The 24,622-nt window shown below is 39.9% G+C and overlaps 1 protein-coding gene across 3 annotated transcripts in view; it reads right to left on the bottom strand.

Annotated features, from left to right (window-relative positions):
• Positions 1-24,622, bottom strand: part of PODN (podocan) — an 80,895-nt gene that overhangs the window by 19,024 nt on the left and 37,249 nt on the right. The window contains exons 1-4 of one of the 3 annotated variants that reach the window (XM_077453309.1): positions 23,705-23,864; positions 12,974-13,243; positions 9,488-9,581; positions 8,180-8,244 (exon numbers count right to left, since the gene is read on the bottom strand). In XM_077453309.1, the coding sequence (XP_077309435.1) occupies positions 8,180-8,244; positions 9,488-9,581; positions 12,974-13,243; positions 23,705-23,731 (456 nt within the window). In that variant the 5' untranslated portion in view covers positions 23,732-23,864. Of the gene's footprint in view, positions 1-8,179; positions 8,245-9,487; positions 9,582-12,973; positions 13,244-23,528; positions 23,550-23,704; positions 23,865-24,622 lie in introns of those variants that run through there. The other 2 variants (XM_077453311.1, XM_077453310.1) reach the window with 2 other exon arrangements.

Below are 24,622 nucleotides of genomic sequence, written 5' to 3'. Positions count from 1 at the left end.
TTTGTTGACAGCAGTGGGAGCCAATGGTTGCTCTGCTATCAATCTATCCAATCAAGAGCCGAGACAACAGGCAGAGGGGAAGAGCACGTCTTCGGCGAGGGAAATATGGGGCTCAGGTGAGTAAAACGGGGGGCTGCGGGGGCCGGTCAGTGACAGAAGTTTTTTCACCTTAATACATAGGTGAAAAAACATGAGGGTTTACAACCCCATTAAGTTCCTTAAGTTACATACTTACATAGTAGGTGAGGTTGAAAAAAGACACAAGTCCATCAAGTCCAACCTACATGTGTGATTTTATGTCAGTATTACATTGTATATCCCTGTATGTTGCGGTCGGTCAGGTGCTTATCTAATAGTTTCTTAAAACCATCAATGCTCCCTGCTGAAACCACCGCCTGTGGAAGGGAATTACACATCCTTGCCTCTCTTACAGTAAAGAACTCTCCAGTTTAAGGTTAAACCTTTTTAAAAGGTTAAAAATGGTTTAAAAAAAGAACAGAAAAAAATAAGACAAGTATAAAAAAAATTAAGCAAAAGTAAAATAAAAATAAATATAATGGACGCAAAAAGAATGAGTGAAAAAAACAAAACCAAAATATTCAATATAACATTTAACAAGCCAAAACCAGTCTAATTAATATTTTTCTTACACATGCCTAAGTAAGCATTCCAACATTACAGCTTGACTGGGCTGTATGCATGCCAAGGATGTGAAGTTTTGCTTTGTGGCTGTGGCATATTTATCGTAGGCTGCAGAGTTTGACAGCAGGTGACACTGCCTGTCAAACCCACTTATTAGGATCAATGGGGCTGAACCACAACTAAATGCTTGGCTCACAATTGCGGTGCAGTTCTGCAAAGTAAAACTGATGTTCGGCAACATGAAAAAGTGAAAAAAACAAAACAAAAACATGCATCAGGAGGTGGCTGCAGCACCTTCTGAATGCCTATCAAAATCTGCAATACAGCCCTCTTAAAAGCAATTCATCACAGATCACTTTTCAGAGGGCGGTAAGCATATTGCATGCCTTTAAGCTGAATTCCAGGAATTCAGCTCCATTGTAAAAAATGAAGACACGCTATGAGTTAGGTCCAGCGAGTTGCATAACACCTCCTGGGCTTAGCGATATTACTTATATCTGGCAGCTTTACAGTACTCCCAGAAGAGTTATTGATGTCGTTCCAGGAGACTGATTATGATCTTTCTGACCTCTGCTACTTGAACAGGAGAGTTGCTGCAGCTTCTACACAAAAAATCCCCACAAAATACACATTCACAAAATACAAAGGCTTCTGTGAATAGGCAACGGGGGTGCGTAGCTGCTCAAGATGTTTCTCTCCTCCCAGATCATGGATTGCCTCTTTGGCAGAGCAACAAACCTGTCAAATGTAACTGATAGAAAGAAGCCCAGGAGATGTCATGCAGCACCTTGCACTTAACTCATAGTGTGCCTTCTCTTTTTACATGGCTGAATTCCTGGAATTCAACATTAAAGAAGCCTGTCAGCTTTAAACTTGCCTTTTCAAATCTCAAAACATGCACTATAGCATAAATGGACTCTGAACCTCACTTACGGTTTTGCATTTGACGGCACCTGGCTCTGCCATACGCGTTACGTCACAGGACACGTGACTTCAGAAAAGTCTACACAAATTTTTTCTGCAATTTTATTATTCATTTATGTTTGGGTAATTGTATAATTCAAGAAATTGTGGTATATTTGTACTTTATTCACTTTATACATTGTTTTGCTTTTGTTGGTTTTTCTTTTTTTGTGAAGCAGCGCAGCATCTGATTTTCCTATTGATCTATAATGCCCTGTACACACAGTCGGACTTTCCGACTGAAAAAGTCAGATCGGATTATGTTGTCAGAAAATCCAATTGTATGTGGACTCTATCGGACTTTATCCATCGGAAATCCCAACAGAAAAAGTTTTGCCCTGTACACACGGTTGGAAATTCCAATGGAAAAGGTCCGATCGGATTATATTGTCAGAAAATCTAATTGTGTGTGGGCTCTATCGGACTTTTTCCGTTTGAAAATCTGACGGAAAAAATTTGAGACCAGGATCTCAAATTTTCCGACAAAAAAATCAGATCAGACTTTTTCCAATCGTTTGTAGAGAATTCCGATCAAAGTGCCATGCATGCTCAGATCAAATTACGAGACCAAAGCTATTGGCTACTAGCCGCAACTTAGTCCCGTCGGAACGAATGAACTTCATCACATTCCGAACAAGCGGATTTTCCGAAACTTTGTCTGACCGTGTGTATGCACACCAGTTTTGGACAAAATCCGTCTGAAAAAATCAGATGGATTTTGTGGTCGGAATGTCCGACCGTGTGTACGGGGGCTTAGAGAGCTGGATCTAAAATTTTCCGACAACAAAATCCGATCAGACTTTTTCTGATTGTTTGTAGAGAATTACGACGGACAAAAGTGCCACGCATGCTAAGATTAAATTACGAGACCAAAGCTATTGGCTACTAGCCTCTACGTAGTCTCGACGTACGCAACGAGCGTCACCTTGTTGCGAACGATCGGATTTTCCAACAACTTTATCCGACCGTGTTTATGCAACACAAGTTTCGGACAAAATCCGTCGGAAAAAAATCCAATGGATTTTGTGGTCGGAATGTCCGACCGTGTGTACAGGGCATAATAGTTTTCACGGTGGGTGGGTAGTACAGGAGTATACATAGAATTTTATTTTTAGCAATAAACCATTGCAGTGCAGGTTCTATACCTTCTCCACTCCATCTGTGATTTAAAAAAAAGTTTTTACTGGCTTTGGGCTTCAACGTTTTCACCAAACACCACACTGTGTGCCCGAGATATTTAGGCTATACTGATGCAAGTACAAAATGTGTAACAAGTAGGTTAGCCAGTCAGCTTTTCTATTATAACACACAGCACAACTATTCCAAAACCAATAAGGGTTTTGGGCTGTCATTTTACATGCATGCTCATTGTTTCCATTTTGCTTCCAAGAACATGTACAGTGCCAGGTCTGGGTTGTAACAGCAAATTTTAAGAGGGTTAAAGCTCGCTAATTCAGTTAACTTTGCCCAGATGCAGACCCAGCCAGTTCTCATGGAAAGGAGCCCAGTTCTTTTTCTTGCTAAAAATGTCCACCCGTGGCTTGCTCAGGTTCACACTTCTTCTGGTCTCAAAAACTTTAGTCAAAGGGAATGTATTAAAACTGCTGCCATGTGAATGTATTGCCATCTGGAAAGGATGTAGCTCTTTTTATCCGATTGAACGTATTTTAAAAATAAATTGTGATGGTTTTCTTTTATTTAGGACCAGCACACTGCATGGGGTCTCTTGGTTCAGGAAAATCAGGCGTTTTCAAATGTGTGCGCGCCATATTTGTCAGATCTTCGGGTATTTTGCTCTTTGAAAATGTGTAGCACTTTCTTTTTCTTTTTATAATCTTTACGTATAGTTTTCCAATACAAATATATCAATAATATCAAATACATATAAATAAAGAACACAGACTCAAACATAAACCCCCCCAAATAAGACCATCCTTTTTCACAGGATAATCCTCACCATTTCTCCCCTCTCAACCTGTAGAAAATATTTACACCTTAACCACTTCACAATACAGCACTGCGTTACTTTAGCTGACAATATTTCACCACAAATAGAGCTTTCTTTTGGTGGTATTTCATCACCTCTGCGTTTTTTTTTTTTTTTTGCTATAAACAAAAAAAGACCGACAATTTTGAAAAAAATAAAACAAACAAACAATATTTTTTGTTTTCTGTTATAAAACACCCAATAGAAAATTTTTAAAAATCGAATTTCTTCATCAATTTAGGCCAATTTGTATTCTACTACATATTTTTTGGTAAAAAAGACCAAATAACACCATTCCTACATTAAAGCATGGAGGGGGTAATATCCTGGTATGGGGGTGTTTGCAGCAGGGACTGGAACACTTATTGGGACAGAAAAAAATGGATGGGGCAAAATACTATCAAAATTCTTGAGGAAAATCTGCTTCCCTCTGCCAGATAGTTGTCAGTAGAAAGAAGGTTTACTTTCAATCATGACAATGACCCAAAGCACACAGCAAAAATGACCACACATTGGTTGAAGGAAAAAAAAATTGAGTTTTATTGCATGGCTTAGTCAGAGCCCAGACTTAAACCCTGTTGAAAATCTGTGTGACTTGCAGAGCTCTTGCTGTAGACTCACCGTTGCAACTTTCCTTTTGCAAGAGACTTGCTACTCAAACTCTACAAATTGGAAAAATGGCAACTAGAACTTTTACTTCAAGTGCTCTGCAATTGTACAACCTGCCAGTGAAAATGTGCAGCAAGTTAACAGACTTAAAAATCAACACTGCCATAAGTTATCCTTGCTATCTGGGATGACACCTGTTAGCTCCACCCCTACACATTTTGTCATACGACGTCAGGGATCAATACAGGCGTTGCTCATTCTGCTACACTTAGAATATCTTTAACTCTTTCTTACCCTTATGTAATTTTCAAACTTTGCACCTTTTTACTCCCTCTTCCAGCTTGTCATCTACTCTCCTCCTACTTAGACTCTACTCTATTATTATTAACTATAGTTACAATACCCTAATAGCTAGATTTCATATTAACAATTTTCTTACTTTGAGAACATTTAATACCTTATTATTGTCCAAGTAGAGATAACTGAGATTTTCCAGCTGTTCATCCAGCTTGTATATCTCATCTACTCTCCTCCTACTTAGACCCTACTCTATTATTAACTATAGTTACAATACCCTAATAGCTTTCTTAAAACCATCTAATAAAACTATTAATAATTTGAAATAAAACTATTTAAACCAATGTCAGTAGTTAATCCATGTGAGACCAAAGCACATAGTTCATGTATCCATTTAGTTTGAGACACTTTTTTCATATCTGTATCCCTTCAGTGTCCCACCACTTTATCTATTATGTAAAAACCTAGCCCACTGGGATCCTTGTCATGTACATTTTAAAATGTCTTAATTAAAATAACATAAGGATAAGAAACAGTTAAAGGTGGTATAAATGTAGTGGAATGAACGGTGCCTGTATCGTTCCCTGAAGATGTCATATGACGAACCGTGTAGGAACAACGCTAACGGTCACTGTAGTAAAAAAGATTTTATGCAATGTAGGCATTTTCTATTTCTTCCTGTGGCCAATCTGAATTGTGAGCATTGTGATCTAAGCTCAACAAGAATGGCGGAGGAGTTTAAAGGAGCAGGATTGCTTTTAGGAAAAGCGCTATTTGACCCCTTTTTTGGTGAAAATTGGATGTTAGATACTGCAGCATTGGAGTGCTGCTGATCTATTAACCACTTAAGGACCGCCACATGTAGATATACGTCGGCAGAATGGCATGTACGGGCACAAGCACGTACCCATATGAGCCTGCCTTCCAGCGGGTGGGGGGTCCAATCGGACCCCCTCCCGCTGGCTGCGGCGGTCCGTTTCGCTTCAGGAGCGATCCGGGATGAGGGGATGGGCGTTGGTTTCTGGCTATCCCCTCTCGATCGCTCCTGGCGAATGAGAAGCTTCCCCCGCCCGTGTAGTGTAAACACAGGCAGGGAGGAAGTGATGTCACTCTCCTCGGGGCGGTCTTTTTGACCGGACTGTGAGGAAAGGACATAGTAAGTGTGCACCAAAACTACACTGACATGTAGGTACACATAGGCACACAAATCACCTCCCGATCACCCCCTCCCCCCAGTCACAGTGTCACTGATTGCAGTGATCATTTATTTACTGATCACTGCATTTAGTGTCAGTTGTGACAGTAAAAAGTGTCAGGGCAGTTAGTGTTAGGTCCAGGGTAGCCTCCTACCCCCCCCCCCCAATAAAGGTTTAATCCCCTGATTGCCCCTAGAGTTAACCCTTTCAACCCCTTTTGCCAGTGTCACTAAGCGATCGTTTTTCTGATCGCTGCATTAGTGTCACTGGTGCCGCTAGGTAGCTAGTTATTTTTTTAGGTTCACCGCCAGGTTTTTATAGCGTTAGGTACCCCCATATACTACCCAATAAAGGTTTTAACCCCCTGATTGCCCCTAAAGTTAACCCTTTCACCAGCGATCACCGTATAAGTGTCACTGGTGACGCTGGTTAGCCAGTTAGTTATTTAGTTATTTAGGTTCCCCGTCAGGTTTTTATATAGCGCCAGGGACCCCCATATACTACTTAATAAAAATTTGAACCCCCAGATTGCCCCTAGTTAACCCTTTCACCAGTGATCACCGTATAAGTGTTACGGGTGACTCTGGTTAGTTAGTTTGCTTTTTATAGCATCAGGGCACCCACCATTTATTACCCAATAAAGGTTTAACCCCCTGATCACCCGGCGGGTGATATCAATTAGGTTTTAGGGTCAGGGTCTGCGTCGCCCCAGGCAGCGCTAGGTTAGTGCCAGTACCGCTAACACCCACACGCAAAGCATAAACCTCCCGTAGTGGTATAGAATCTGAACAGATCAATATCTGATCTGATCAGATCAGATCTATACTAGCGTCCCCAGCAGTTTAGGGTTCCAAAAAACGCATTGTTAGCAGGATCAGCCCAGATACCTGCTAGCACCTGCGTTTTGCCCCTCAGCCCAGCCCACCCAAGTGCAGTATCGATCGATCACTGTCACTTACAAAACACTAAACACATAACTGCAGCGTTTGCAGAGTCAGGCCTGATCCCTGCGAACGCTAACAGTTTTTTTTGGTAGCGTTTCATATTTAAATCCTGAAGGCGGTGCTTGGATGTCGGGGTCCCGTACACGGCTAGGCTCCCAAAAAGTCCCACACATGTGGTATCCCCGTACTCAGGAGAAGCAGCACAATTTATTTTGGGGTGTAATTTGACTTATGCCCATAGCATGTGTCAGCAATATATCATTTAGTGACAACTTTGTGCAAAAAAAAAAAAGTTTGTAATATTCCCCCAATTTGTGGCAAAATATAAAATATTCCATGGACTCAACATGCCTCTCAGTAAATAGCTAGGGGTGTCTACTTTCCAAAATGGGGTCATTTGGGGGAGGGTTTGTGTTATTTTGGCATTTTATGGCCTTCGAAACTGTGATAGGTAGCGAGGAGTGAAATCAAAAATTTGCACCCTTAGAAATCCTGAAGGCAGTGATTGGTTTTCGGGGTGCTGTACGCGGCTAGACTCCCAAAAAGTCCCACATATGTGGTATCCCCATACTCAGGAGAAGCAGCAGAATTTATTTTGGGGTGTAATTCCACTTATGCCCATAGCATGTGTGAGCAATATATCATTTAATGACAACTTTTTGTAAACTTTTTTTTTTTGTCATTATTCAATCACTTGGGACAAAAAAAAAAATATTCAATGGGCTCAACATGCCCCTCAGCAATTTCCTTGGGGTGTCTACTTTCCAAAATGGGGTCATTTGGGGGGGGGTTTGAACTGCCCTGCCATTTTAGCACCTCAAGAAATTAGATAGGCAGTCATAAATTAAAAGCTGTGTAAATTCCAGAAAATGTACTCTAGTTTGTAGACGCTATAACTTTTGCGCAAACCAATAAATATACGCTTATTGACATTTTTACTAAAGACATGTGGCTGAATACATTTCGGCCTAAATATATGACTAAAATTGAGTTTATTCGATTTTTCTTATAACAAAAAGTAGAAAACATCTTTTTTTTTTCAAAATTGTCAGTCTTTTTCCTTTTATATCGTAAAAAATAAAAATCACAGAGGCAATCAAATACCATCAAAAGAAAGCACTATTTGTGAGAAGACAAGGACGCAAATTTCGTTTGGGTACAACATTGCATGACTGCGCAATTACCAGTTAAAGCAGTGCAGTGCGAAATTGTAAAAAGACCTCTGGTCCTTAGGCTGACAATTGGTCCGGGGCTTAAGTGGTTAAGGTAACCGGTTTGTTGTTATTGGGTACTTTTTGTTACATGGCTTCAATTTCTAGTTTTATGTCAGACCACTGCTTTGGGAAAAGCCCTACAGTCTTTATGATATCTTTTAAAAGTGAACCCAACAGCAGCGAATCTGATTTTCAGTTTTGACCTGAGTGGCCTTTAAGACCACTCACCCTTTGTCTCACTGTTTATAATTGAAATAGGTAAAACAGCCATTATACCTTGTGACATTTATAGGTATTTTAACATTTTTTTTAAATTTGAGAACTTACCTTATTGTTGGCCAAGTAGAGATAACTGAGATTTTCCAGCTGTTCAAATAGGTCATCAGGAATTCCTTAAGTTAAAAAAAGAAGGAAATGTAATTATTAGGATGATAGCCATTTAAATGTGATTTATACTGCATGAACTTGTGATGTGGAGGTTATTTGCTAAAGGCAAATCCATTTTGCACTACAAGTGCACTGCAAGTGCACTTGAAAGTGCATTTGCAGTGCACTTGAAAGTGCATTTGAAGTGCACTTGGAAGTGCAGTCGCTGTAGATCCGAGGGGGACATGCAAGGAAAATAAAAAACAGCATTTTAGCTTGCACATGATTGGATGATAAAATCAGCAGAGGTTCCCCTCAGATCTACAGTGACTGCACTTCCAAGTGGACTTGCAGTGGAAAGTGTATTTGCCTTTGGTAAATAACCCCCATAGTGTCTTAAAGGAAACCAGTGCTAAAAGTAATATGCAGGCTGCCGTTGCTGAACTCTTGGAAGTGGAAATATTACCTGGCAGCCATTGACTAGTGAGTCATTGACTAAGGCTTGGTTCACACTTATGCAGTTTGCTTTTGATTAGTTTTCGCAGTGCTTATTGCGGTGCCTTTTGTGTTTTTGCACACGTCTTTGACACATTTTTAATTGCTTTTTTTAAATATTTTTGCCAGTTTGTTGTTGGGTGGATTAAAAATTGCAAATCGCTGCAAAATCATGGCAAAAACACACTACGTGCTTTTCTGCAGCTTCTTCATTGAAGTCTATAGAACCAAAAATTAACCATTTTGCTTTTAAAATAGTCCCTGACCCTTTCCAAAAATGCAGCAGCGGAAAAAAAAGCACACGGGGATCCATGGTAAATGGACTGTAGTGCGTTTCTGCAATTAGCAATAAAAAATGCATTGTTGGGAACGGAGTCTAAGAAGCATCTATGATTTGTGACTTTACAGTGTTAAACTTGTTCTATGTGTATGGCAAAGAATGAATTGAAGCCAGAGGGTCAGCATAAAGCATAACAGGCAAATATATAGCAAATGTTTGTGTAGAACGTGAGTGGGACAGGAAGAGTGCGGCTATCACTGTAGTAGCACCAACTACTACAGTTATTTCCAGCTTCGACAGTGGCCCTCCCAGATATGACCTATGCATTCTTACATTGTACCAAGTATGCAATAAAAATCATTCCATGTGTTCAGCTTTAAACCTAAACTGCAGCTAAATATAAAAGTAAAAAATCAGTGCAACTAGGTATTCATTAATACATCATTATGTGTATTATTTTGCTTTTTTTTTTGTTTTTACCAACACTATCTTACCTCTAGAAGTCAGGCGATTGTTCTGCAAGTTGAGGGTCTCCAATTTGTAAAGTCTGCTCAGATCCTCAGGAGGAATCTCTTCTATTTGGTTATTCTATATAACTTACAAGAAAGAAAGTCAGCACAAAGCATAGGAGTGCATGAAGATTGCAAACATACAAACATGAAAATAATTTAAAATGTATTAGGAAAACTGTAAAAGGGGATTTTTATGGTGCCACAAGTGACAATGACAATCATCCAAAACACAAGGCCAAGTCGACTTGTCATTGACTACAGCAGAATAAAGTGAAGGTTCTGGAGTGACCATCTCAGTCTCCTGACCTCAATATCATTGAGCCACTCTGGGGAGATCTCAAATGTGCCGTTCATGGAAGACTGCCCAATAATTTACAGGAACTGGGGGGTTTTTGCCAAGAGAAATGGGCAACTTTACCATCTGAGAAGATAAAGAACCTCATCCACAAATACCACAAAAGACTTCACGCTGTCATTGACGTTAAAGGGGGCAATACACGGTATTAAAAACTTGGGTATGTAAACTTTTGATCAGGGTCATTTGGGTAGTTTCTGCTGTCATTATGATTTAAAAAGAGTAAACACAGTTGATTTATAATACATGGCTTCAGCCAAACACTAACCATGAGGGAAAGAAAAGTTTTTGTGTTATTCATATTCTCTGAAAAATGGCCAAGAAATCATAAATTCTGCCAGGGTATGTAAACTTATGAGCACAACTGTACACATGATAGCCAATATATGCCTTACAGCTACTGAAGAAGCATTTAGTGAAACATGTTGAGCCAGCAGCCATTTATATAGCTTCATTAGCTTTATATGTAGTATATTGTTTGTTATCATGTTGTGATAATTATACAAGTTTGTCTGTTTATGAGTCAACATATCTTCACTCTTTTTTATATCTTTCTATTAATAAAATATATAATATTTTTTATTAAATTGTTTGTCATATTTGTGGCACCATAAAAATCCCCTTTTCAAGTTTCCCTAATACATTTCAAATTAGGGATGAGGGTGCCTTTGATCTCCTGAATTAGTGTGACTATTTTAAGATATGAGAATAATTTAAATTAAAAAAATCATGTTACATAGTTAGTCTGGTTGAAGAAAAACTCCATCAAGTTCAACAAATAAAATGGGGAAAAAATATCATACAATCCTATATACACAATCCTATACCCAGATGTTGATACAGAGCAAGGCAAAACCCCCCAGCAACGCATGAACCCAGATATCAAGCAATTGGGCTGCAAGTTTGAAAATGATTTGCTAAGCTATTGCTAGACTAGCCAGGCTTCACAAGTTGGTTACACAATTACAGCAAGTCCACATTTCATGACTCCAGATCAGCTTTCTTTCGAACATTCTGCAAGTCTGCAGGAAGTTTTGGTTCAGTTATGTTGTGCAATAGTCATCCCACCACAGGGGTCGCTGTGGCTGAATTTTCATGCTGTAGACTTGCAGCGCTCTTGCTGTAGACTTGCCACTGCAACTTTACTCTTGCTAGAAACTTGCCATGTAAATTTGTTAAAAATTGGAAAAATGTCAACTAGAACTTGTGCTTCAAGTGCTCTGCAAATGTACAACCTGCCAATGACAATGTGCAGCAAGTTAACAGACTTACAATTCAACACTGCCACAAATTTGTGCAAAGTTATCCTCTTAGCTATCTGGGAACAAGCATGTGTTAAAGAGACCCTGTCTCTTTATTTCAATAAAATTTTTCCATAAGGTTTATATGTGCATTTAACGTATTTTGGATTTTTTTTTAACCTGTAAAAGTGTATCTTGTGTAGACTTAAAAAAATCCCTAAAGCTGCTGCTGGGTGCCAATATCTTGGATTGGATCTCAGCAGCCCCCGCAGACTTGAAGTTGTCTCTCAAGTTATACTGTATAGTATTTTCCTTTGTTCCTCCCCAGCAGCTCCATAAAGGTTTACATAGGGGGACAAAGGGAGGGGCAGAGGAGCTGGGCCGGCATGGAAAGTACTTAATAATTCCATAAGGGGAAAGGGCTTTAATGTGCAAAAAAAGGGAGGAGGCTGTGATAGGGAATTTTCTAGCTCAATTTATTAAGGTCAAAAGCACATTGCTTGAGAAAAAACAAATTTATGTAAGGGACAAACATACTTGGTTTTCCTGTGTTTTTTATTGCAATTTTTAAGGTGGGGACAAGGTCTATTTAAAGAGGAGCCCAAGCTTCAAAATTAGAGAGAAGGGTTTGGAGCTTTAGTGAAGGTTTGAGCAATAGAAAGGAAGGCACACAAACACACACAGAAAAGTGATCCAAAGCAGCCTTTTTTTGACCAGGGTGCCCAGGCATCCTGGAGTGCCTTGAGGGTTCTTTTGGGGTGCCTCTGCAAAATGTCTAAAAATTGTCCAAAAATGCAAGCCAACAGGTCGATCAAGCCTGCCTTTTAGTTACACAAAAGCCACATTTTTTTTTATTGTGCACCATTACAACCTTCCAGCCTCCGGCATCCTAACAACCAGTGATGTCATCAGTGTTGATAAGAAGGGTTTTGATTGCCTGCACAGCATCCTTTTTTGACCCTCCCCTGCCCCTCTCCATCAGCACTGGGGTCATGTTAGCTGAGTGATGGAAAGAAACTGAAGGAGAGGAGAAACACTTGAATACTAATCAGTACCAGCGTGCAAAACTATATTTGCTTTGGAAGAATATATTACCTCTAATGTTACGTGTCTTACGTGTATCAATGCTACCACGTTATGTAAAACTATTATACTGCGTACACATGATCAGAAATTTGGCCGGCAAAAGACCAATGAGAGCTTTTGGTTGGAAAATGCTATCATGTGTATGCTCCATTGGACTTTTGCTAGCCAATTTTCGGCCAGCAAAAGATTGAGAGCATGTTCTCAATATTTCAGAAAAAGTTCCTATTCAAAAATGCGTTCGTGTGTATGCAATTCCGACACGCAAAAACTCACGCATGCACAGAGTCAACTACGAGACGGAAGCTATTGGCTACTGAACTTCCTTTTTTAAGTCCTGTCGTACGTGTTGTACGTCACCGCGTTCTTACAAATTTGGTGTGACCGTGTGCATGCAAGACAGCTTGGGCAAAATCACGTTGGGAAAACCATCAGAGCTTTTTCCGACCAAAATTCCGATTGTGTGTAAGCAGCATTAGAATAATTTTTACATTTTAGAATGGGGTGTCTTGAGACTGTCCATAATTTTAAAGAGTGCCTTGACTGAAAAAAGGTTGAGAAGCACTGATCTAAAGAAAGAAGACAATAATAAAATATAAAGACTACACTATACTGAAGATAGTGAACTAGCAAATATAACATATCTCAGTACAATCTCAATCCCATTTACAGATGTGGACAAAAACATTTCTAATGGATATAAACAACATGCAATAATTATGATATAATATGCTGGAAGAATTAAAACATATATGTTATACAGACTGCATGACTCTTAACTGTTCAGACCTGCAGAGATAGGTGATTTGTAAATTCTGGAAGGTCTATAGGAAACTCCTTCAGATCCACTCCAGCACAGTCCACTACGCCTTCCTGCGTGCAGGTACAATCCTTGGGACACAGCAATGATTTGGGGGTTGGTTTTATGTCCTGCAGTACGCTCTCTGATGGGCTATCATAGTCTTCTTCTTCTTCTTCCTCTTGTCCATAGCCTCCATTAGAGGAGACCAACAGCAGAGTAAAGAATAGAGTGGGAACACAGGGCCACATTTCCCTACACTGTAAGAGGAAGAACAGTAGGTCATTTTCATATGGATCAAAATGGCTTGGAAAATACGTGCTATAATATACAGTATAAATGATATACACAATACACATTAGAACTATAAATTGCACTGGCCTTGATCATGTGGTGTGATCATTTTTATGTCTTTCTGTACCTCTTGGGCATTCTGGAAATCTGTATCTCACCCTGCACTTTGCTATCATTTGTTTACTTATGTGGTCTGTCATGCCTTCTCTACACCTTTGTCTCATGTCTGTAATTGTTGAAAGGCCCTCTTCATAGTTATATAGTTACATAGTAGGAGAGGTCAAAAAAAGACACCAGTCCATCAAGTCCAATATATGTGTGTGATTATATGTCAGTATTACATTGTATATCCCTGTATGTTGCGGTCATTCAGATGAGGTCTTCCCAACAGCTAGAACTGGTATATCATCTGGGTTTGGTTTGAATGTACATGAGTAGTCTTTGCTGACTTGACTTTCTAGCCCCTATGTACCTCTGTATTTGGACCTTGCTCTTCTGACCTTGTATTATCCTATCTTGCATTGCCTTTGGCTTCTACTTCTGCGTGGAAATCTATACCTATTCCCAGTATACTGTTGCCCCTGATGACAATTCTGCCTAGTTACTTATCTTCATTTTGCTGGCCTAACCCAGACCACAACTCTCCTGCATGCTTGATACCCTGCTGATCCTTTTTGTGCTATCAAGTCAATTGTGAAGGCCACGTCCTGGAAGTTTGTTGCATAAATTCAACTCCAACCAAGACTCACCTGCAGCGCTGATGAGCATTGATCAAGGGCTATCACCACCTGCTACTATCAGAAAGTATTCATTTACCATCTGCACTGATCCTGAACCTATATTCCAGTTTCTAATTTTTATGTCCTGATCCTGGACCTCAACTGCAATCCTTGCTTGACTACACCAGTCATTGATCCCCACCACAGATCTTGTGCTGTTGCTGGACCAAAAGATGATGGTGTGAAGCTTTCTAAAGCTGCCTGATATGCCTCTGTCCAGCAAGGTTTATGTATACATTAGGATTAGGTGTACTGCTCAAAGATGCCCATAATAAACTCTGGATAGTTACATTCTGTTTTCAACCTATGTTGCCTGCAAAAGAAGCTGTGCTCCACCAACCACCATGAGGATCTCCTGTAGGGTTGCCACCTCATCCCTTTAAACCCAAACACATATGAATTACACAGGTTATGAGGCTAATTTAATGCAGATAAGGCACCAAGTGGGTTTAATTACCACCTTAAAATGGTTGTAAACCCTCCCCCACAACTTTGTCCCATGTAAATAAGCATAAAAAACCCTAATGAACACTGCTTGTAGATATCTCCTTACTTGCTTAGTATTGTTGTAATCCTTTTTGTTCTGTAGAATGAAGTCACTGAGCATGCCTAGATCTCCCCTAATTTACGGCACACTCACTATGTCTTATCTATCTGTTATCAGGACTTCCTACGCACACCACTGAGGCTGCTAATCATTCAGAGCTTCCTCCTACACACCATGTGACCATGTGACCTCACATACAGTCTAAACTTGGCCATTACTGCAGTCTTATCAGCTGAAGCTGATAAGTCTGACAAAGGCAAACATTAGACATCAGCACAAGTAAATACTATGAAATAAACAAGTAAGCTATGAACAGGGAAGCAGGGTTGCCATAGAAACATTGGATAGAGAAGGAGGCTTGGTTAACAGTACAGGAAGTGCTCAATGTAAGGGTGGAAATACACTCATCTGTGGACTCAGAAAACAATACTTAAGATGGCGCTGCCTAACCCCTGGAAACAATTTTTTTTAAGTTTCTTTAAACAGTAAGTTATATACGATTTGGGCTGGATTACAGTGGCTATAGTCTGATAATTACTTATTATAATGGACTAAATGAAAAGAAGCATCAGAGTGGGAGAGTTTACTTCCTCTTTAATTAGCCACAGAACCTGTGTCATTAATATGTGTTCGGTTTTAAAGGGATGAGGTGGCAACCCTAATCTACTGAAATGTGCCACAAGAATAACAGATTTTAGGGAAGAAGATTTGTAATCTAGGATAGGTGGGTTTGCCCAAGGTGAAAGAGCGACCCCAACTAAAACCTTGCCCAGTTTTGTCTGTAATGGGGCAAGGTTCTACTATTGACTAGGAATTTACTGCTCCTTAACATGAAATGTCTGTGTCTTACACCCTCTGGTGAAGTCTCTGTTGGAAAATAATGTTAATCCGGGTTGTTGACAATGGTCAGCTAAAATGCCAAGCCGAGCATATCACAGTGATTGTTACAGTGCAGATTCTTAATAAAGCTGAAATGTGAATATTAAAGGCACAACCCTATGCAGCTCTGTATTAATTAATACATCAGTAAATTTATTTTTGTTATAATGCAAGCAGTGTAAGTATCTGTATTTGGCCTGGAATCAGTCAACTTCAGTCCACTGTAGAGAAGAGTTTAGACAGGGGGAGAAAAGCAGCACAAGGAGCTAATTAGTTGTACAAGTGTAGTGTGAGAAACATGCTGATAGGAGGACAGAGCAGAGTGATGGAGAGAGGGGCTCTTCAGTGCTAATTTCCCTGTTCAGTCACAAGATGAGACTAGAGAGGGGATCTATAAGTAGAAGTGAAACTGCATTAGAACAAGAACCAGTCTCCTCCCCTGCCAGACAGGGCAGTACTGTGTGGCAGAATTATGTAAATCTCAGGAATGGATGGACACCAATACAAAGTATTTTGGCAGTTAAAACAGCTTCCATATACACTCACTGGCCACTTTATTAGGTACACCTTGCTAATACTGGGTTGGACTCCCTTTTGCCTTCAGAACAGCCTTAATTCTTCATGGCATAGATTCAACAAGGTGTTGGAAACATTTCTCTAAGATTTTGGTCCATATTGACATAATAGCATCACGCAGTTGCTACAGACTTGTTGGCTGCACATCCATGATGCTGCGTCTGTGCTCTATAGGACTGCCGCATTATGCTGCGTACACACGATCGGAATTTTGGCTAGACTTGTGCACAACAGAAAATTTCGTTTAGTTTCGGTTCGTTGTCATTCGTAAAATACATAATTTCGTTCTGTTATATTCGTTATGTTACGTTAATTCGTTTTCGGATAATTTGTTAATATTCGAAAAGTGTCGAATTCATTCGTTTGTATTCGTTGAAATTCGCTATTTATGTATGTATAAACATTCGTGATAATGATTCGTAGTTTGGAAAGTTGTTTGTTTATTGAATCTTTTAGCACACACAATGACAACGTCTCTTCTCCTCGGCTCAAATACAATACAACACCCTTCTAACTCAGTTCTCAGGAATGCACTTTGCCAGTAATCCATCCTCCGACACAAAATTAATTAGCTGATTGGACTATAAGATTTACTTTGAGCTGACCTTTTGTTTCATTAGATATTTAAAGAATTACCGAATCATGTCGAATTCATTCGAATTCATTTGTTATATTTCTTTCATATTCGTTGTTATTCGTTATTTTTTTATTCTGACATTCGGATGCATCCGAATGTCCAAAAGTTGCAAAATTAGTCCGAATTTCGTTTCGTTACGAAATGAATTGCACAAGCCTAATTTCGGCCAGCAATAGACCGATGAGAGCTTTTCATCGGAAAATGCGACCGTGTGTACGCTCCATCGGAATTTAGCTGTCCCAGCAAAAATGTGAGAACATGTTCTCAATTTTCCCGATGGAAATTCCGATCGCGTGTATGCAATTCCGACACGAGATGGAAGCTATTGGCTACTGGCTATTGAACTTCCTTTTTCTAGTCCCCTCGTACATGTTGTACGTCACCGCGTTCTTGACAGTCAGAATTTGGTGTGCCTGTGTGTATGCAAGACAGCTTAAGCGAAATCCCGTCGGAATTCCATCAGGAGCTTTTTCTGACAAGAATTCCGATCGCGTGTACGCGGCATTAGATTTTGGGCAGTAATAGTCATCCTTTAATTTTTTCACGGTACCTACAGTACAGGACCAATTATTATTAAAATTGTAATTATAATCAACAGGTCAAATCCCACAAAATGTAAAGAAGAATGGTAGTTTCTATCAGTCACAGATGCGGTATATCCACGTATGTTGCTATGATTTGGGTTGAATGTTCCCAGCTGTTTTACTAATCACAATTTCTAACTTTCTTGGCAACAGTTCAGGAGGAAAAGTAGAAAAAAATATTGGCTAGCAGTGCTTCATATTGTCCTGATGTTTTACAGACTCAGTGTGTGAGCTGTGCTGGTGGCTCCACCGCATGCTGTGACCTCTGAGAGACACGAAAAATACACCAACTATTCCGATTTTTGCATATCTTTGTCACTGCGCTATAATCACAGTGACAGATCAGAAAACAACAAGCGTGTTAATGAGGTCCTTAAAAGAATGACCAGCATGGTGGAAAGAATCCTAGTATGAACCTGTGTGGATTTACACAACGGTGCTTTGATGTATTTTAAATACAATCAATAAAGTTTTTATCTAAAGTTTTTGAAGTCAGTGAGTAATATACGTCTATCTTAAAAAAAACAGAGATGACATCCACATTAACAATATTTATTATACAAGATTCCCAGAGACAATGCTAAATATCAAAAAAGTGGAGGTTCTAAGATCTGCTATGTGCCAGGTTTGACAGAGACAATGCTAAAGCAAACCATAGAGGATGCCATTTTATTTCCTGCAACCACTGGTTCAAATCCCTCAATTTCCCCATCAACACAAACAGTGTTGATGGGGGAAACTTACCCGCAGCACTATTGTGTTCTGTCGGTGGGGAGAACACAAAATTAATCGCATGCAAAAAATCTGACAGGCTAGTTGTACTGAATGGAAGAATGAACCACCGCTCCAAAGTAATCCTAGAGGACTGAAGCTCTGTCTCCTATTGATGAGCTATGAGTAAGCACTTATTACGGTGCGAAACACGTCAGCATTATCCTGTACCCTGTTATTCTTTTGCTGTGGATTTTTTGATTTTGTTTTGATGTGACCCACGTTGTTTCAATTAAAGATTTTCCAGTGTGCGGCTATCCAGAGTTTTGTCCTGCTTGTTTGCTCCTAGTTGTACTGAAGTCGATTATTGGATCAACTTCAGTACAACTAGCCTGCCCATAGATGGATTGGGTCTCAGCTGGTTGATGCTGAACCGGCCGAGATTCAATTAATCTATGGCCATCTTTTCTTGGAAGTTTGACTATTAAGATGGCCATAGATTAATTGAATCTTGGCCGGTTATGCATCAACTAGCTGAGATTAGATCCATCTATGGGCAGGCTGGTTTTACTGAAGTTGATCCAACTAGCCTGTTAGATTTTTTGCATGTGATCTCTGCCAGCAGCTAGCGCCACTAGCAATAAATAATTTTGCATTCTCCCTGCCGACAGGACACAAAAATATTGTTATTGATGAGTCTTGTTATTTGAAATATGCAGAGAGAGAAGGGACAATGGTAAAATAGAAGAAATAAATTCTTTCCCTTTACTTCCTGTGCTAGAGACCAGTGGCGGCCCATCCATTAGGGGCGCACGGGCGCCGCCCCCAATCCCTGTGTCCAGCCCCCTAATGTACATGTGGGGCGCAAGGCGCATGGATTCCAATGGGGGGAGGTGTTTTTTTCCTTTAAGCGTGTGATTTAAAATACCCTCTTTTTAGAGGCACCCAGCTCCCACTTCCTCCCGGGGCCCTGCGGCACCGGAAGTTCACCTCTATCCCTCCCCGCAATCCTCTGGGACGGGTCACAGGTCCATGAAGATTGCCAGGCCATTTCGCAGTTGCAGGGCTATACAAGTCGTTCATTTGTTCATTTAGTAAGTAATCCTATTTTGAAACAATTTTGGCGATTCCTCATTATCAGAGTTGGAGAACACTGCTTTAAATAACTTTTTTTTATTCTCAGCACCTAAGAGCAAACGTCCTTGTGGAAACCACTAACTTTTGGAGAATCCCGTAAACCCATTGACAACTAAAATAATTCAATGGACAATTGTCTTCACCAGACAAACAGAGCAGGAGACATATACAAAAAAAAAAAAAAAAAACTGATAGGTGTTCATCTCTTTCCCATTTTTCCACAATTTTTAAACAATTGTATTATTTACTGAAAAGTAGTGCTTTGTAAATGTATCTTAGGCTTGATTCACACTAACGCGTTTTTTTGATGCATTTTGCATTTTGCGGAAATGCAAGGAAATTTTCTAACATGGGTTCCTATGGAACATGTTCACATCAATGCTTTTTAGTGCCTCTGCGTTTTTGGAAAAGGTCGGGGACTTTTTTTCATGCAAAATGCGGCATTTTGCATGTAATAGAACTCAATGGACCTGCATTAAAAACGCAAGTACTGTTTTTACAGCGTTTTTGCCGCGATTTATCCGCGATTTGTGTTTTTTTCATTTTTTTTCACTGTATATATCTGGTTGCTAAGCAACCACAGTGTAAAAAAAACGCAAAACGCGGCAAAATCGCGGTAAAACGCGTGTCCAAAAACACGACAAGCACCGCAAAAAGCACTGCAAAAACGCTCAAAAGCAACATGCATAGATGTGAATCGAGCCTTAAAGATGATCCCCAGGCACAAATGAATGCCTCTTTCTAATCATTAAATGTATTTTTAATGCAATCAGTGTAGGTCCTTGCATTGACCTGGTATCATCCTCTTGAAGGCCTGGTTCACATTTGTGCATTTTTTAGTGTGTTTTCAGTTTTTCAGAAACACACTGCAGTCCATTTAACATGGTTTCCTATGGATGTAGTTCACATCTGTGCATTTTATGGAAAGCGCCAGGGACTTTTTTCTGGTTTTTGGTTCCATAGTCTTCAATGGATCAAAAATGTGTATTGAAAACCACAAAATGCACCTGGAATATGCAAACTGCAACCTGCATAGGTGTGAATCAGGCCTAAATCCAAGTACAGAAGGGAGAAGTAGCACAAGAAGGCAATCAGTAGTGCTCAGTGGCTAACAAGCATGCCGTTGGCAGGAGGGAGCAGAGTGACAGAGAGGTGATCCCATTGGTCTTGTCAATATTCCTATCGCACACGTTCCTGCCAAGTATGGCTCTTAAAATGATGGGTGCTGCAGCGATTACCAGTTGGGTTCTGGAAACATCAAGCAAGTGTACATATTCACCAGCACACCATGAATCAGCAACTTCTGTCCAAAGGTTTCTTTTATTGAAAGAGATCACATCACAGAGATAAGTGCAACGTTTCGGAGATGCGCAGGGCCCCTTTGTCAGGCATGTGATAAAGTGCAACAGTGTCAAAGCAGAATGTAAATACATTAGCCACCAATCAGAACATGTAAAATTAGAAAAAATGGTAACACCCCCCCGTGACGTCAGAATTCCACCAGAAAACGTTAAAAACCTAAAGGCATCAAAGTAACTTCAAGCAGGCAGGGGCATTAAATCCCTATTATTGTAGTAATATATATAGAAATATAATTCGATTCTGCTTAGACACTGTTGCACGTTATCACATGCCTGACGAAGGGGCCCTCATTACCAGAGCTGGAGAATGTTGCACTTATCTCTGTGATGTGGTCTTGCACTTATCTTTGTGATGGAAGTTGTTGATCCATGGTGTGCTGGTGAATATGTACACTTAGGTGATTCCATCAGTCGGCTGCTTCTCCTTTCAATGTCAAGTCTTAAGCCTTGTACACATGGTCAGATTATTGCATGAATATTGGTCAGTTTCTTGTTGGATGCTAATCTCAAATCGAAAGTAAAGAGGGTACTAAACACTTGGAAGTGCAGTCGCTGTAAATCTGAAGGGAAGATCTGAAATGAGGGGAAGCTCTGCTGATTTTATCATTAAATCATGTACAAGCAAAAATTCTGTTTTTTATTTTTCTTGCATGTCCCCCTTAGATCTACAATGACTGCACGTCCAAGTGCACTTGTAGTGCAAAGTGGATTTGCCTTTAGTAAATAAACCCCATTGTTTCCTATGGAACACGTTCTGTAGTGCAAATCTGCAAAATGCAAAAAGCATTCAAGATGCATGGGTGTGAATCCAGCCCTGTACAAGCTTCATACACACGGTATGATTGTTGGTCAACTGAGCATCTAATTTTTGTCAAAAGGGCATGTGCCAGGATCATGTTGTGCCACAAACACGAATGTAGTGACGAACTATGAGGGCCACCCTTTGGACCCCTTCTGCTAATTTCATATTTGGTGAGCAATGATTCTGAGCATGCGTGTTTGTACTTTTGTGTGACGGATTTGTGTACTGACCATCTGAAAATCTGATGTGGAGCTGTCGTTTGACAAAAATTTACTAGCCTGTCATCCAACATTTATTGGCGGAAAATTGGAAAACAGTTGTCAAAAGGAGCGTACTAATGGTAAGAATTTCAGACAACGGTCTGTCAACAGACAACCCCCTTCCAACAATTGTACCATGTGTACGAGGCTTTAGGCTGGGGGGAGGGACAAGACTTGTAAGTGTAACTGAACCACGGCAGAAAAAATTCAGATCTTCTGCACAACAGTTGTGTAAATCTCAGGACTGGATGGACAGAAATACAAATTCTTTGTTTGGTAGGACAGTTCATTTATTTGTATATGTGTTTATAATTTCAATTTTTAGCTGTTTGCCTTGAGGTCAGCCTTAATGTAGCCAATATGGTCCTTTGAGACAACTTCCAGCTCTAAAATGTATGGTTCCCAAATCAGAGCAATCCTATTTTAAAACTATCTTGGTGATCCCTGAGTACCAGAACTGGAAAACACATTGGAAAATTCCTCTCTGTATAACTAGTTCGAAGAACCTAAAAGGAAGTGTCCCTGTAGAAACCACTATTTCCTGGAGACCTGTTGAACCTGTGTCCATTACATTGGCATAGCTCCCAACTGTCCCTTATTTTGCAGGACTGTCCCTGATTTTGCGGGACTGTGCCTGATTTGGAACAAAGTCCCTCTGTCCCTCTTTCCTCCTCATTGGTCCCTCATTTTTGGTCTGATCTATATAGTTGTATATAAGATGCACTTTTTATCTTTTAAAAAGTGTTCTCAGTGCTAAACCTTTCATCCAATTTCTTAATTGCTACATTTGCAAATTACAAATCCAGTATAAAGGAATAATAGTAGTAAACAAAAGCACTTGTAGGTTAACTAAACTTTTCATTTTTTTACGTATAATTCTCCTGTAAGGGGGCGTTTCAGGGGGTCCTATGCCTACACATTTTTTGCTAATAGGTGTCTCTCGTTCCCATCTCAAAAAGTTGGGCGGTATGACACTGGGTCCCTATGAAAACATAGATGGGTCATTTCCAGCTACAATTGAGTAAATCTGTGAAATCTCGAGCAGATGTTCAGCTGTGTATACACATTTAGTTTCACTTAAAAACTCTTAGCTGATCAGCTACGGTCAACACATCACAATCTGCTTCTAAAATGACACTACTGAAAGATTTAGGTTGGTTTTACTTTAACATCTTGGCATTATATAAAGACATTGCCTTTGCCTGTTTACATATGGTAATACTTCTGTCTCTTGGAACCGGCCTGATCTTAATCATTCCTTCATATGTCGCAGGATGAAATATCGGATTGACTATGAAGCTCAACTGTAATCTTTGTTTAAAAGAGGAAATCAGTACTTCTGCCTGCCAGATTAGCTAACAGTTCATGCGCAATCCACATCATTAGATAAGAATTATAACATTGGGTTTTATGTATGTTACTAGAAAGTGGATGGATTCTACCAACAAGAATACAGGCATATCCCACTTTTAAGTACACAATGGAGTTTATTTACTAAAGCTGAAAAGTGCAAAATCAGGCTCACTTCTGCATAGAAACCAATGAGCTTCTAACCCCAGCTTGTTCAATTAAGCTTTGGTAATAAAACCTGGAAGCTCATTGGTTTATATGCAGAAGTGAGCATGCACTTTCCAGCTTTAGTAAATAAACCCCATTGTGTACTTAAAAGTGGGGTATGCCTGTAACCCTTAAAATGCAAAAAAAAAAAAAATGCAAAAAAAAAAAACCACAGTTCTCTATCATCCTCTGATGTATATATATTATTAATACATGATGTATACATTTCCTGTTTAATTTATATTCACCCTATATTTGATTATCTATTCTAATCACATACAAACTGTAATATTGTTATTACATGTCAAGAATTAAAAAAAAAAGACAATGTTAATCTTGGTTATTATCTACAAATGTATATCACCTGAACATATGTTTGAAATTGGAATCATGATTATCGTTGAATTTATACTTTAATCACCTGTTAGTGTAAAGGAACTCACACATGCATGTTCTCAGTTCCCCATTAACACTCTGCTAACTCTGGTGATCGACCTTCTTCTAACTCCCCATCCTCTATGAGCCCCCCTTTTATTCTCCACATTCCCCTCTCCCCTTATCATTGTCTCCTATATACCACTCCCCCTACCCCCTCACCTTGCAGAGACAGAGATGCAGGAGCATTCAGAGAATCACTTTATGCCATTTCAAGGAGCCTTCTAATTGCAGCCTCCCAGTAAACAGGCTCCAGCCCAGATGTGGGATGGGGGAACGTCCTGCCTTCCCTGGCAGATGTGAAGGGTTTATGGAAATGTCATGAAGCCTGCGAGGGGGAGGAGGGGAGTCCAGCGTCAAAGCCAGATCCACTCATTACTGATTTTGGATGTTATTTTATACAAGGGGAGATCTGAACGATGTAACGCTGAACAGGGCCTCATATTTCTGTGTTTATGCAAAGCTGTTTCCCAATACATCAGTGTAATATACACAAAAACCTAGATTTCACTAAGCTGTATTGTGTATGGAGATTATAATGCTGCACCTGTTCAAGGGAATGTCATGACAAGATAACTTTAAACTACGTCATGGATGTGGATGTTTCCCCCTCAGCAGAAATAAAATCAGGTTGCATGTGTTGCATGCTGATATCAAATCATCTTAGTTGCTATAGTGCAGTGATGGCGAACCTTGGCACCCAAGATGTTTTGGAACTACATTTCCCATGATGCTCATGTACTCTGCAGTGTAGTTGAGCATCATGGGAAATGTAGTTCCAAAACATCTTGGGTGCCAAGGTTCGCCATCACTGCTATAGTGGAAAAAGGGATTTTGCTGTTATTTACATTTACCTACAGTGCATTGTAGTCTCTAGGGGCACTGGTGATGTGGCCAGTGCCTCACAGATGCCTCAATTTTGTTCCCTTTACTCAGATGGTGTCACATGGGAAAGGGGATGGGTTGGAACTTCAAGAAGTAAGGGGAGATTAAATCATCTTCTTTTCCTTGAATGGCCAAAGAAGATAGGAAAAGAAAACATGGGATCATAGGCAGTGAGCATGCAATGAACATTATTAT

Source organism: Lithobates pipiens, unplaced genomic scaffold, assembly GCF_037356315.1.
Source record: "Lithobates pipiens isolate NorthernLeopardFrog02 unplaced genomic scaffold, aLitPip1_a1.2 Scaffold_23, whole genome shotgun sequence".
In the NCBI taxonomy this organism is placed as follows: domain Eukaryota; kingdom Metazoa; phylum Chordata; class Amphibia; order Anura; family Ranidae; genus Lithobates; species Lithobates pipiens.
This window is presented reverse-complemented; position numbering and strand designations above follow the sequence as displayed.